Source organism: Nomascus leucogenys, chromosome 3, assembly GCF_006542625.1.
Source record: "Nomascus leucogenys isolate Asia chromosome 3, Asia_NLE_v1, whole genome shotgun sequence".
Classification (NCBI taxonomy): Eukaryota; Metazoa; Chordata; class Mammalia; order Primates; family Hylobatidae; genus Nomascus; species Nomascus leucogenys.
Window position 1 is genome coordinate 73,582,618 of NC_044383.1, and position 14,666 is coordinate 73,597,283.

The 14,666-nt window shown below is 40.4% G+C and overlaps 1 protein-coding gene across 1 annotated transcript in view; it reads left to right on the plus strand.

The window, feature by feature from the left end:
* Nucleotides 1-1,848: 1,848 nt before the first annotated feature.
* The window catches only part of ZNF292 (zinc finger protein 292), a 107,274-nt gene continuing 94,456 nt past the window's right edge, over nucleotides 1,849-14,666 (plus strand). Inside the window, exons 1-2 of the mRNA XM_030809453.1 lie at nucleotides 1,849-2,452; nucleotides 2,654-2,850. Of these exons, the coding sequence (XP_030665313.1) occupies nucleotides 2,683-2,850 (168 nt within the window). The 5' untranslated portion in view covers nucleotides 1,849-2,452; nucleotides 2,654-2,682. The remainder of the gene's footprint in view (nucleotides 2,453-2,653; nucleotides 2,851-14,666) is intronic.

Consider the following 14,666-nt stretch of genomic DNA (forward strand, 5'->3'; position numbering starts at 1 on the left):
GTAAATGGTTCCTATGAGCTGACAGTTTGGTATTTAAAGAACAAATGGACATAAGGACAGAAGTCATGCCTTTTCTATGGATAAGATTGAGATTTCTGAGATTTCCAAGACAAGGTTGACCTGTCACGGGATATATTTTCAATCCTTCTCATTTAATTAAAAAAAAAAAAAAGCCTGCACTTCTGTAGAGATTCGTTGGACATTCTTGTTAGTATCTTAGATTACTTTGATGTTCTAATTCTTTGATGTTCTAAGTTGAATACAGGCATGCATTTTCATAATAGAACATTTGCCATATCGTATGTATTCCCATTGCAGATCATTTTCCCACAAAACTGTAAGCTTCTTCAAGGCAGGAAGAGCTTTTATTCGCCTCTGGCTTGTCCCAAACCAAGTAGTGCCTGCAAATATCAAGTACACAATAAATGAGTGTTAATTACACCACTCACCCCCAATCCTTACATTTCCTGTAGGCTCTAAATATTTCTATGTGTGTGCAAAGGAGAAGAAATGGAGGAATGTGGAGATAGGGTTCACAGATACCAAATAAAAGTAAAAGACATGGCCATCCATGCTGATGGACATTTACCAGATAGTAATGGTGCTCAGAATCAATTTGCTAATCAAGTCTCCATAGTTTTAGGGTTGTTATGTGCAAGAGGTAGGAATGACCTACATTATCAGGCAATTCTCTTAAAAAATCAATATCTGGATATATATGTCTCCCACCCCTCAACCCCCATTTTTTCTTCCTTTCTATAGATTAGGTGTGGTGTAAACCATTATACTTGAAGTGGAAATGAGGTTGCTAACCTGTGATACCTTACCAGTCCTTGGATTTACGGGTACATTTGGCTAATCTCATATTTCCCTTTTTGCATTTTTTCACTGGAATCCTAAGATAACAAACTGGTGAAACCTGGTTTGGGTATCTAAAATACTTAACTTGGGAAAGTGAACTGCAAATATTAAAAATAATTAGCTGCCTTAATTGTTGCTTTTTCAACTCAGTGATACTATTATATCCTCTCTTCTCAGCCTTTCAGTGTACTTCCCAGTCTCTTCCATGAGTAAACATTTGAAGATTAAACATTTGAAGATTCTACCTTGTTAATATGTAATATTAACTGATACTGTTTCTCATAAGGGGTTTAACTGTGCCTGGTCACCTTATATAATGCGCTTTAAAAACATCACCATCACTGATGCGTTATAAAACATTTATTCTGGACAACATAGTATGTAGAACACTTTCCATTAATTACGAGAAATCTCTTGAAGAGGACACTGCCCACGATGGGAATTATTTTTTAGATGCTTGTACTAGAAAAATATACTTCACCCAGAGTAAATGAAAAGACTGGGTGCCTTATCAATATCATTGTTTCTAAATTTCTGTAGACTATTCAGTTGCAAGACAGATAGGTCTTTTGTCTAATGCTCTAACGGTAAAAAAAATTAGTTTTATTAAGAACTTTAAGGTTAAGCTCTTCGATTTTTGTAGCACCTCTTCTACTCTTTTGTTCAAGTGCCAAGTATTAATTCCTTTCAGCTTGTAAGTAAAATGTGGTTCAGAATGCCACCTCTATTTGTAGCATTAGGGAAAAAAATGCTGTAGATATTTATAATAATTCTCGACATTGTTTTATTTTAGCATCAATTTCCTCTCCTCCGTTATGATTTTTAATGGAGTCCTTATTGCTGTTTTTTTTTTCCTTGACCTACTTTCTTTTCAATAGCTTTCACATATAGCCTGTTTTCATTGTTGGTGATTTCTGTAGTGTAGCAGAGTCTAAATCACGGTGAAACAGAGTAGTTAGTTATCACTTACTCTAGAAATGTTCTCATGGTTTAAAAGTCATCTGGTCTGTTCATATTGTGACTTCTTTTAAACTACGCTTTTCATGAATTTGCTCCGTTCTCCAGACTGAGGATTGAACCTCATTCTGCTCTGACCCAATTGTTCTTTTCCTTTGTTGCCTCCACCCCCTAGAGAATGTGTTTCCAGGGGACAGGCGTTCTTGGTGCTGAAGAGGAGGAGAGTCAAGTGAGACGAGATCTGGTACCTCACGCACTAGATCCCTCCTCTCTGGCCTGGTGAGAAGTCAGAGACAATTTTGACAGTTCATAGTCCTGCCTTGGCTCTCACGCTTGCGGTCCATGGGCGGGTTTTACCTTCTCTCTCTTCCTCTGCTTCTGGCCTGCTTACAGGCCAACAGCAAATGCAGCCATTGCCCGAGACCACTCAGAACTCTCCCTGTGCCATCCTCTTGGGGAACAGGAGGATATGTCCGTAGAAGACTTCGTGGACTGGGGAAAGCCACGCCGGGATCGGGACGCCGGAGAGGGTCGCCCCTCCCCAGGCTTTTTCCCGTCGCAGCGCCCACGTGACCGAGAGCAGGCCTTCACCAGCCCGCCCCTTTCGGCCGCTGCTGCCTACTTCCCGCTCGGAGTAAGTAAACCGCGGTTTTCCGCACCGCCCCAACCCCGCCCTTCTCCTTTCCCCTTGCCTTCACCTCCCTCGGGCTCTCTCGCGCCACTCTCCCCACCCCCATATCTTCCCCATCGGGTCCTTTGTACGTGCTCGGCGCCGTGCAAGCGCGCCCGGCACGTGACCCCGCCGAACGTGGCATTGTGTTATCACGTGACCCAGGTGCGTACGCGACGGAGCGGGGTGTGAAGATGGCGGACGAAGAGGCCGAGCAGGAGAGGTTGAGTCGCGGCGAAGGCGGCTGCGTCGCGGAGCTGCAGCGCCTGGGCGAGCGGCTCCAGGAGTTGGAGCGACAGCTGCGGGAGAGCCGGGTACCGGCCGTGGAAGCGGCCACCGACTACTGTCAGCAGCTGTGCCAGGTGAGGGCGCCCGGTGGTCCCCTCCCCCTTTCCCCAGCTAGAGGGGGAAGAGGGCGAGCGAGCGCCAGGCGGCCGAGAGGTGGTCGCAGCTTCCTTGGCATCATCGGCGCCTCCGCCCGGGTGGGAGCGGGAGTAGAAGGAAGGCGCCTTTGTGTGGCTGCAGTTGTGGCGGTTGTTGTCGTCTGCAGCTCCTGGCTGGGGGAAGGGAGTTGTGGTCAAGGCGGAAAATCCCCCCTCCCCTTTCCTTCCCTGAACTCGGGACTGCGCGGTCCCCGCGGCTGAGGAAATGTAGACGGTGCGGATTGGAGAGAGTAGGAGGAGAATGGAGGCCAGGTTCTCTTCCTCGTCCTCCTCTTATTGTGCACTGGGGATTACCGCGCCTCCCGCCTCTGCGCCTCTGCTTCCCACTCCGACGGGCCTCCGCCCCCACTGGTTTGATTCCTTTGCCTTCCCCTGCTTTCATCCGTCCCGCCCCCAGCCCTGGCCCTGTCCTGGCTGTCTCCGGGCCTTTGTTGTTCGAGTTTCGCCTTAGGACTGAAGGGGCCTTTGTTGATGTTCGGAGGAGCAGTCCCCGCCGACCCCTTCTAGTTGAGCTAGACGTTCGGGAGGGGGTGCTTGGCGGAGGTTGTCCCCTCCTGCCCATACTTGCTTGCTTGGTGCACCACTTATCTCCTTAGTGTAGAGGAGCTGTCCCTATACATCTGTCTCAGGTTGAATGTCCTTTTGGGGCGGCTTTTCCAGAGTCCGTTTCTCATTTGCTTTCACCCTTCGAGGAGTATGATTTCCGCTATCCTTTCTCTCCCGATCACCCCCTCACCCCTGTTTCTTGGAGTCCTTCCTATTTGGCTTCCTGATGAAGTGGGAGAAGACTGAGGTTCATGTGGATCTCTGCTTTAGGTAGTTTCAAATCTTTTCTTTGCTTGCCCAGGGACACTGCTCACCAGTGACTACATTCTAACCAGAATTTGGAATGTTAATAACACTGTTTGCTAATGATGAAAATCATTTCATCCATGATGAAATCGGAGAGTTTGGGACTACATTTGGACTTCATTACGAGCCTTACACTTAGGATTGAAATTTCAAGGTAGTGTTGCTGGCTCTGGTGAAGACTTCGATTTGATTGTCTTGAGGAGGAAAAAGAAGACACAATTTACACAGGTCATATTTAGATTTAACTCGTGAGTGTATCGTTACAGAGAATTCGTTTTGGAAAAATATTGGTCTAAACGTAGAACAATGGTTGACCATTTTAGCTGAGTAGATTACATTTTCACTTATTTTTTAGCTTCCAAATATTGAAATATTTCCTTTATTATGTCGGGGATACGTGATCACATACAAAAGAATTTCCGTTGCTATATGCACTTTATTGTCACAAATTATTTGATGGCTGTTCATAATCTTAAAAACAAAAACTGTGAGATCAAGTGGTGACGTCTAGGAGGATGTGCAATGTGAAAGCTCCCTACTTAGGTAAATAGGTCTGGTGAGTACCTGTGGCAAAATTAAAGTCTCATTCCTTTGAATTCTAATATTAAAAAATTGTTGAAATTTCTCAGTTTCTCTACCTTGCAGTACCCACTCATTCTTAATTGGTCTTTAAAGATTTATTTTAGAGATAAAAAAATTTCTCTAAGGCACCCATAATAGGAAGTATTTCATTTGTAAGTCGAATCAGTTTTTATATAATAATCAGTGAAAACTATTAAAGTCTAGCTTTGCTGAAAGACATTTTCCCCTAATAGTGTCTACTGATAGTTTTAAGGCTAATTACTGTAAATTCTTTTTTGTCAGAAGTATTTATAAGCAGGATTAATAATTCTGGGAAAATAGAATCTCATGCAAGCTGGACTCCCCCCACCCTTTTTGTGAGTGTGTGACATTGTAAAGTTATCACTTAAAGATTATTTATTGATTTATTTGAGAGAGGAATCTTGATCTGTCACCCGGGCTGGAGTGCAGTGGTGCGATCTCAGCTCACTGCAACCTCCATCTCCTGGGTTCAAGCGATTTTCCTGCCTCAGCTTCCCAAGTAGCTGGGACTACAGGCGTGTGCCACCAAGCCCAGCTAATTTTTGTGTTTTTAGTAGAGATGAGGTTTGGGGTTTCACTGTATGTTGGCCAGGCTGGTCTCGAACTGCTGGTCTCGAACTGCTGACCTCAGGTGATCCACCTGCCTGTTTCCCAAAGTGCTGGGATTACAGGTGTGAGCCACTGCGCCCCGCCAGACTTGAGTTTTTTAATGAGTGAAACAGCATTTTAAAAATCAGAATGAAAGTAATTTCCTATATTAGTTTCATTAAGTGATTAGTCTTACCACATAAATTGTTATTGATGCTACTGACAAAAACATCAAACACTAATGAAACGAATGCTGGATTTGTGGATTTCAAAAATTATAAAATATCTCATACACTGTAATCTCAGAATAATTTAAATATGCTTAAAAGGAGTCTCCATTTGAAACGATACAGAATGTGTCTGATTTCCTCTGGAACATTTTCTGAGGTGAGGTTTTTTGTTTTGTTTTTCAGGTAACCTATTTATGTTAGTGATCTTGTCAAGGGGAGGTAACTTGAAACAATTGTTTATTTATGTTTATTTACAGGGGTGGAGGTGGCTCACACCTGTAATACCAGCAGTTTGGGAGGCCGAGTTGGGCCATCGCTTGAGCCTGGGCAACATGGCATGGCCCCTTCTCTACAAAAAATACAAAAAAAAAAACAAAACAAAAAAATTAGCCAGGCTCTGTGGCGAGTGCCTGTAGTCCCAGCTACTCAGGAGGCTGAGGTGGGAGGATCATTTGAACCCGGGAGGCAGAGGTTGCAGCGAGCAGAGATGGTGCACTGTGCACACTCCAGCCCGGGTGACAGAGCAAGATTCTGTCTCAAAAAAATAAAAATAAAATTGTATCTTAGCAATTATTACCTAGCATTTTGATACCAAGTTGAGTGAAGCAATGGTTAACAATTATAGAATTTATTGGTGCAATCTAAATATAGTACCAGGGATACTAGGAGCTAGAAATTATGTCTTAGTTTCTAACCTTGAGATTATTATTTAACTTTTTCTATTTAAGCTTTTCCTGTAAAACTGGGATAGGCACACGCTTCAAGAAGGCAAAGATGAATAAACGTTTGTCAAAGTTAATGGGCTTCAGAATTAATATTCTGTCAGTGTTGATGCTCAGTGCTTGTGTAACCCTTAGTTTTGCACTTACTTTAAAAAATGACTTAGTTTACATGCTATGTAATTTTTATGAGCAAAAGTTCAGTTTCTGGAGAATGTGGTGAAACCCACAGACATAGTAGTTGCTTATGATCCCTAGTTTATAGATTTTTATTTTTGAGTGAGGTAGGAGATTAATAGATTTTTTGAATTCTGAGTAGCCAAATAGAAACGAAAGGCATTAAATGTTTTTCTTATTAACAGTTCTGGAAATAAGCCACCCCCCCCTTTGCTTATTTAAATGAGAATTTGCTTACAGCTTAAGTGGGAGGAGGGAAGAGTAAGTAGAGGATGGGCATAGTAGAGCGCATGTCATAAATTTTAAATTTTTTATATATTTTATTTTATTTTTGAGGGATGGGGTCTTGCTATATTGCCCAGGTATGATCATAGCACGCTACAACCTCAAACTCTTAGGCTCAAGTGATCCTTCTGTCTCAGCTTTCTTTCTTTTTTTGAGATGGAGTTTAACTCTGTCACCCAGGCTGGTGTGCAATGGCGCAATCTGGGCTCACTGCAACCTGCACCTCTCGGGTTCAGGCAATTCTCCTGCCTCAGCCTCCCGAGTAGCTGGGATTACAGGCATGTGCCACCATGCCCGTCTAATTTTGTGTTTTTACTAGAGACAGGGTTTCTCCTTGTTGGTCAGGCTGGTTCCGCCCGCCTCGGCCTCCCAAAGTGCTAGGATTACAGGTGTGAGCCACCACGCCCGGCCCTGTCTCAGCCTTCTAAGTAGCTGAGACCTCAGGCATACATCACCATGCCCAGCTCTTAAATTTCCTTGTATCTTTTCAAAGTTAGCTTTAATATGGGCAATATAACCAACTCATTTTCTTAAAATTGACTTAGAATAAGTATATAGAATAACCAGAAGTAATTTCTTGCATTTACTTGTTTCAGGATTATTACTGTATTTATTGTACAAAAATTGGTTATAATTGGAACCTTTTAGACTAGTTAATTGTATTAGACTGGGCCAGTAGTCACTCATTCAACATTTCTGTGGAACATCTACTGTATACAGGCTAGGCAAGGATGATCATGGTCCCTGGCTTCAAAGAGTTTATAGTCTCTGGAGGAAGGTAGACAGGTAATTGTAGTAAACTATGATTTATATATTTTATCACTGAGATGAGTACAGTAAAGAGGGAGGTTATTTGGGAGTTTTAAAAGAAGCATTCCAACAGAGAAGTTGTTCTAAAGGGATTTTAAAATAATAGTTCATTGGAAAAATTGGCCATTGTAATAGTTGATTTGTTGGAGTATGATATTTGCTGACAGCACTATATACTGGACTGGCTGACTGGTTGATTGTAACTGTTACTGACCATTGATCAGTAGTGATCTGGTGGCTGACAGTTGTTTTAAAGGGTTGAATTACAGTCGTGTGTGTATGTGTATACATACATATGTGTGTGTGTATATATATATGCACACACACATATATATATATATATGCAAGGACCTAGGTTTAGATGTTACAAAGGATATAAGATACAGGAGACTCTAATAAAAAAAATATGTGTTTGTGTGTATATATACATATATATGATGTGTGTGTGTATACTTATATACAGTGTGTGTGTATACTTATATACGGTGTGTGTGTATATATATACATATATAATTGATGTGTGTGTGTGTGTGTGTGTGTGTGTGTGTGTGTGTGTATATAATTTTCTTAACTCATATAAGCAGTGCTTCTCAACTGGGCATAGTACTTTCCCTACCTCCAGTTCTCTCTTCAAAGGCACTTAGAAATATGTGGGATCAGGTTTTTGGATGTTGCTATGACTAGGGATGTGGTACTGGCATTTAGTGCCCGTGACCTTGAATGCTAAATTTTCTGAAGTGATCAGGACCGTCCCAACAAATGAAAACATAATTGCTCTAAGTACCCTTTTCAGAAACATTGAACAGAAAGAAAAATAGTGTATTTAGAAGTTTTTTTTTTTAGTCCTTATGCTCTTTTCATATTGAGATAGTTAAGCTTCAGAAATATACTTTATTTGGAACAGTTCCAGGTAAATGATATTCAACAATATTTAAGTATACTTTATACTGACCATGAGAGATCAAGAAACTTTACTTAGCAGAAATTACAAGCAATTACTTAAACAGTTAGTAAAACAGCTTTTACTAGGTTAAAGAGGGTAGCAAATTCAGCATAATTATCCTGATTAAAGAAAAGATTTCACATTTCGATATAATAAATTCTGTACTTTTTTTTTTTTTTTCCACGGTCAAGAGATTTTTATTGGAGGTATCGAGCGGAGAAGGAAGAGAGAGAGAAGAGAAGAGAGAGAGGAGAAGAGAAGAGAGAAGAGAAGAGAGAGGAGAAGAGAGAGAGAATTCTGTACTTTTAAGAAGGCATTTATATGCAAGGACCTAGGTTTAGATGTTATAGGAGATAAAAGATACGGGCAGCTAGTGGGATATAAATTAGTAAGATAATATTTAAATATCACTTCAGAATGACAGCTGAAAAGATGTCAAAAGGCAGTGTATTAACAAATTTGTTTTGCTTTATTTTTATTTATTTATTTATTTTTTGAGACAGGGTCTCCACCCTGTCACCCAGGCGGGAGTGCAGTGACACAGTCACGGCTCACTGCATCCTTGACCAACTGGGCTTAAGCGATCCTCCTGCGTCAGCCTACTGAGTAGCTGGGACCACAGGTACACATCAACATGCCTGACTAACTTTAAAATTTTTTGTGGAGACAGGATCTCCCTACATTGCCCAGGTTGGTCTCAAACTCCTGTGCTCAAGCAGTCCTCTCATCTTGGTTTCCCAAAGTGCTGGGACTATAGACGTGAGCCACTGCACCTAGCCTGGTTTTGCTTTTTTGTTGTTTGTTTTGTTTTGTTTTGTTTTAAATTGAAAATGTACTAGTTGAAATGGTTTTTTTAAAATTCACCCTGAGAAAGGGCATACAATGAAAACTTGATCTTTTTCCCATTCTAGAGTTCCGTTCTCATTTCCACAAAGACAAATCCCCTAATGGTTTCCAGAACTAGTTTGCTCTTTTTAAGAAAATAAAGATAACTACACTGCATCTTGCTTTCCCTCCCCCCAAAAGCATCTTCTAGCTCATTCCATAGCTGCTCATGTAAGTTTATGGCTTTCCGTTTTATAGTATGTAGTAATTCTAGTTTATGGCTGGGTCTAATTAATCAGTTCGTTATCAGTGGATATTTAGGAGAGTAAGTTAATTTTATGTATAGCAACTTAAAGAGTTCAAAGTAGGTAGTAAGCACTTCAGGCTGGGGTATCAGGGAAGGCTTTACTGAGGAGGTACTATTTGAGCTAGTCTTGATTACCTTTATTAGCCATTATTGGTGCCTGATTGGTATAAGAAATAAAAACCAAATTAAAACTGTTAGAGCTACAGAATATTTCGATTACATATTTAGGACATTTCTTTGTGTATTTTATGTCTCATCAGTTTGATACACGTTGATTCTTTTGTTTATATACATGTTACATTATAACTGCAAGATATTTGAAACTAAGCATTTTCCTTAAAAATTAGACTTTCTTTTTGACTATTAGAGGCTATCTTAATTTGTAGGACACTTCAAATCAGAAGAAAAGATAGCTTGCTTGTTAATTAGTGATAATTACTTTAGGTATTGAGGGAGCAATAAGTCATTTAAACTTTGAGAAGTTTAGATAGTGCTCATGGGAAATAATTTTTTAAATGTTCATAATTAGTATGATTGCATGTTAGAGATAATAAATTCTACTTTGCAGAGTATGCTTATATCAGTTTTAGCAAAACTAAGCTTTGCTTGCCCCCTTCTTATCCTTTTTGGTCCTAAATTAAAATGAGGGAAGAGAAGATTTATTCTGCAGTTGTACTTCATAACATTTACTAACCTGCCAAACAGGATTTTCATAGGTTTTTGACTATAAAACTGCTGCTCTACTTACTTTCTTGAGATTCTGTCAAAGATGAGAGGTTACATTATTTTTCCCAACTCCTACAGATAAATTCAGTTTATAAAATTAACCAATCAATGTGAGTATCCTCATATAGTTGTAAAATGGAAAGTTTGCTTTCATTAATATGTTTCCCAGCATACATACACTGCAACTTTTAACAATGTATTATTTTCCAGGAAAGCCTCCTGATTCATTGTTTTTCTTTTGGCATTGGCAGTTGCACAATGTATCTCAAAATAAAAATGTTACCTTTTCCCCCTTGACTTACATTAAAAAGACTAAAGGTCTCTAAGTATGTATGTTCAGCTAAGAAGATTTGTTAAAATTCAGTTACATACATAGGGCTGGGCACAGTGGCTCAAGCCTGTAATCCTAGCACTTTGGGAGGCCAAGGCAGGCGGATCATGAAGTCAGGAGATCGAGACCATCCTGGCTAACATGGTGAAACCCCGTCTCTACTAAAAATACAAAAAACTAGCTGGGTGTGGTGGCGGGCGCCTGTTGTCCCAGCTACTTGGGAGGCTGAGGCCGGAGAATGGTGTGAACCCAGGAGGCGGAGCTTGCAGTGAGCCAAGATGGCGCCACTGCACTCCAGCCTGGGTGACAGATCGAGACTCCGCCTCAAAAAAAAACCAAAAAAATAAAAAAAAAATAAAAAACCCCAAAAAACCCACATACATTTTAGTTACATATATCTTTTGATTTATTCTAATCAGATGTTTAAATTGCTCTTATGTGGGAACACTAAGGTAGCTATGGAGAATTATGGAGTGGACCTCTACCCGTAAAGAGCTTACAAAATCTATAGCATGTATCAATTGTTAAGCGACAGTATTAGCAAGGCATCTAGCGGTGTAGTAAGTATGGATTAAGAGAAGTAGAGCATCTTGAAATTATTTTAGCCGAAAATTGAACAGGAAAGGAAAACACTATTTACATTGGATCTTGAAGGATTTTGGATAACCAAAGAGAAGGGGGAGGGATGAGAATAAAAGCTCAGATAAATGGACCAACTATTCAAACTGGCATTTTTGGAAAAAATGTCAAGTGATAGGATTGAAAGGATAGATTAAAACCAGACTAAGACTTCAGGATGCCAAGCCAAGAAGTTTTGATTAATCTTACAAGCGTAGATTTATGGTTACATGGCCTAAAGACTCATCTTTCTGAGTTTGAGGCATTGAAATAAAAGTTAAATTCAGAATGTTACAACCCTTGTTTCCCCCACCCTGACCCCCCAGGTATCCTATATCCATTATTGTCATGTTACAAACTATCCAAAAACTTAGTACCTTTAAAAGAACAGCCATTTTTATTACTGTTCACAAGTCAGTGGGTCTGCTGAGTGGTTCTGCAGTCAGCTCTCAGGTTTTCTGGGGCTAAATAGTCCCAGATGGTTTCATTCATATGTCTGGTGGTTGTCAGACAGGCTGGTCTAAAGGCTTCACTTGGGCTGGCTCATTTCTCTATTCTTAGCCTTCTCTAGTAAGGTAGCCTGGATTTCTTTACGTAGCATCAAGAGAGTAAGTTCTTTTCCACACATGCTTTACTTTGTATGCCCCTCCTGGTGTCATATTTATAATGATGTCCCGTTAGCTACTGCCAATTAAGTGGTGTCAAGCTCAGCCGCCTTGTGGGAAGGGGACCACACATGCTATGGGTACAGGGAGATGTGATTCTTTAGCGACCGTTTCTATAACACTCTGCCGCGTGTCCCTTTTCCCTTTATTTCCTACTGTAGTGTGAGGCACTTTTATAAGACACATTTAATTTTTTTCCTTTCAGTAGCACTGCCTCTGCTTTCTTTTTTGTCACTCATCTTCTCTAACCACATCTGACTGTCCCTTCGATTTGCAAAAGTGGCTCCCATTCCTGCTTTCTGATCTCAATCTCTAAATAGAAGAGAGGCATCCCCACTCCATCACTGAGACTTTAGAAGATTTGTGGAATGACCTCTTTTTTTTTTTGATATGGAGTCTCACTCTGTCTCCCAGGCTGGAGTGCAGTGGGGTGATCTCGACTTACTGCAACCTCTGCCTCCCAGTTCAATCGATTCTTCTGCCTCCACCTCCCAAGTAGGTGGGACTACAGGCATGCGCCACCACGCCCATCTAATTTTTTTTTTTTTTTTTTGTATTATTAGAGACGGGGTTTCACCATGTTGGCCAGGCTGGTCTCCAACTCCTGACCTCTTGATCTGCCCGCCTCGGCCTCCCAAAGTGCTGAGATTACAGGAGTAAGCCACCTCACCTGGCCAGAATGACCTCTTTATTTACCATGGTTCTTTACCTTGATATTAAACCTGGTCTGAATTTGTTGTGTTACATTATCTCTACCTTGTATAGTCTAATAATGACATCCTAGTTCTCGTCCCAATGAACTTGCTTTTAACATTACTTTCAGTTTGTGAAATTCCCCAAAGTCCTGCTTTTGTCTTTCTCAGTGGCAGTCTACCTCTTGTAACAGTGTTTCTCAAATTTCAGTTTGCAGAAATCAAAGAGAGTAAGTCTGTAGATCTCAGTTAGAGTTACAAGTTATTAACCTCAGCTTATCCAGGTTAACCATTCCAAATCTGAAATGGTAAACACTTCTGGTCCCAAGCCTTTTCAGATAAGGGATACTCAACCTGGTGTAAGATATAACTTTATTTTACTTCACCATTTAGTTGTCACACCGAAACAAAATGACCACAAAACAATACTTATCTTTACTACGTGAGATACATTCTGTTTTTCACTTATTTTAAAATGTTGCTCTTGATTTTATAATCCACCAATAGGTCATAACCCACAGTTTGAAAAATACTATTTTAGAGGGTCACTGGGATTCAATTCAGTAGTAAGTAAAAAAGTAGGCAGTTCCTATGTTTAAGCTAGTCTTTTAGTCTAGTTGGCCCAGAACATTCTTTTATTTAGGAGAAGCATCAAAATTAAAATACAGTTTTACATTTCTTTTTTTTTTTTGACATAGAGTTTCGCTCTTGTCTCCCAGGCTGGAGTGCAATGGCGTGATCTCAGCTCACTGTAACCTCTGCCTCCACGTTTAAGCGATTCTCCCGCCTCAGCTTCCCGAGTAGCTGGGACTACAGGCAGGCACCACCAAGCCCGGCTAGTTTTTGTATTTTTAGTAGAGACTGGGTTTCACCATGTTGACCAGGCTGATCTCAAACTCCTGACCTCAGGTGATCTGCCTGCCTTGGCCTCCCAAACTGTTGGGATTACAGTCGGGAGCCCTGTCACCTGGACAGTTTTACATTTCTTAAAGTGAATGCTAGAAACCCAACATATTATGTTCACAGAACCCGATTTGAGAAATACTGATGCATAGGAAAAAATCTTCTCTTAAGCATGAACCCAGTGCTCTCCCTCCTTCATTGTTTACTTTTTTCAGCATTTTTATTATTCTACAGGAACTTTCTGCTCCATTTAAATTTATTAATTCCTCACAACCATATCTGTTCATTTTACTGCCTTTGTGACTGCTTAGATAACTTTGCGATGTTACAATAGTGGAAAGCCAAATGGCTTTGAGTTCAACTATGAGCTCTCCCACAATCTGGGAGAAATATTTAGCTCTGTAAGTCATGCTTTCTTTGAAAAAATCAGGCTGAGGTAAGGGATGATAAATACCCACCCATAGAGGGTAGTAAGAGACACTGGTGAAGGCTCCCAGCACAGTGTCTGGCACAAGGAAGACATCATAAACAAGTAGTTTTTGAGTCATTCTCAACTCTACTTGTACCTTAAAGCCCAGCGTGATCACGTATTTTCCAAGTATACCCTTCTCTGGTCTGCACTTGCTCTGAGAGTTACTTCTGACTTCTGTCATTGACTATGTTATGTTGCTTGTACAGCATGGATTTTTCAGTATGATTTAACTTTATTTTCAGTGTTTGAAAATTTTTTCAAGCTTTGTCAATTTTGGTTAGGAAAGATACATGACTCATAAATATGTATGCATTTGTTGCCTTTGTTTCTATATTGCATGCTTTATGTCCTCAGATTTTGGATTCCTTCATTGTACGTACAATGCTTTGATGTAGTAAGTTCTCTGTAAGTATTTCTTTGAGATTTTTTCTCAGAGCTTTACTTGTCCTCAAATATTAACACTTTTGAGTTTTGATTTGCCCAAGGTCCCAGAGTTAGGATATGGTTAGAATCCAGGTTCAAATTGAGTATATTTTGCTGCCTGTGTCTCCCGTGTTCTATTGTTAAAGAGTTACTTGACTCTTTTCCTGAAATAGGTTATACTGTTTTATTGTAGTAGTGTTGGAAAACTATTTTAATAGTAAAAATACTACCATTTATTTCCTTAAACTAGGAAATGAACTGCAGGAAAAATCATTTATTTATTCCATTAGCAGTTACTTGGTGCTTGATTTGTGGCAGACACTGTACTATTGGTATAGGAAAAATTTGCTGTCACTTCAGCGAAAAACTTGCAAAAGCTAAACTTCTGAAGGCAATCCTGAAATCTTTTTTCCCTCAGTACATTTTGTTTTCAGTTAAAGTAAAGCTGACTCTTGAATCTTCTGTTTTAGGCCGGGCGCAGTGGCTCATGCCTGTAATCTCAGCACTTTGGGAGGATGAGATAGGTGGATCACCTGAGGTCAGGAGTTTGAGACCCGCCTGACCAA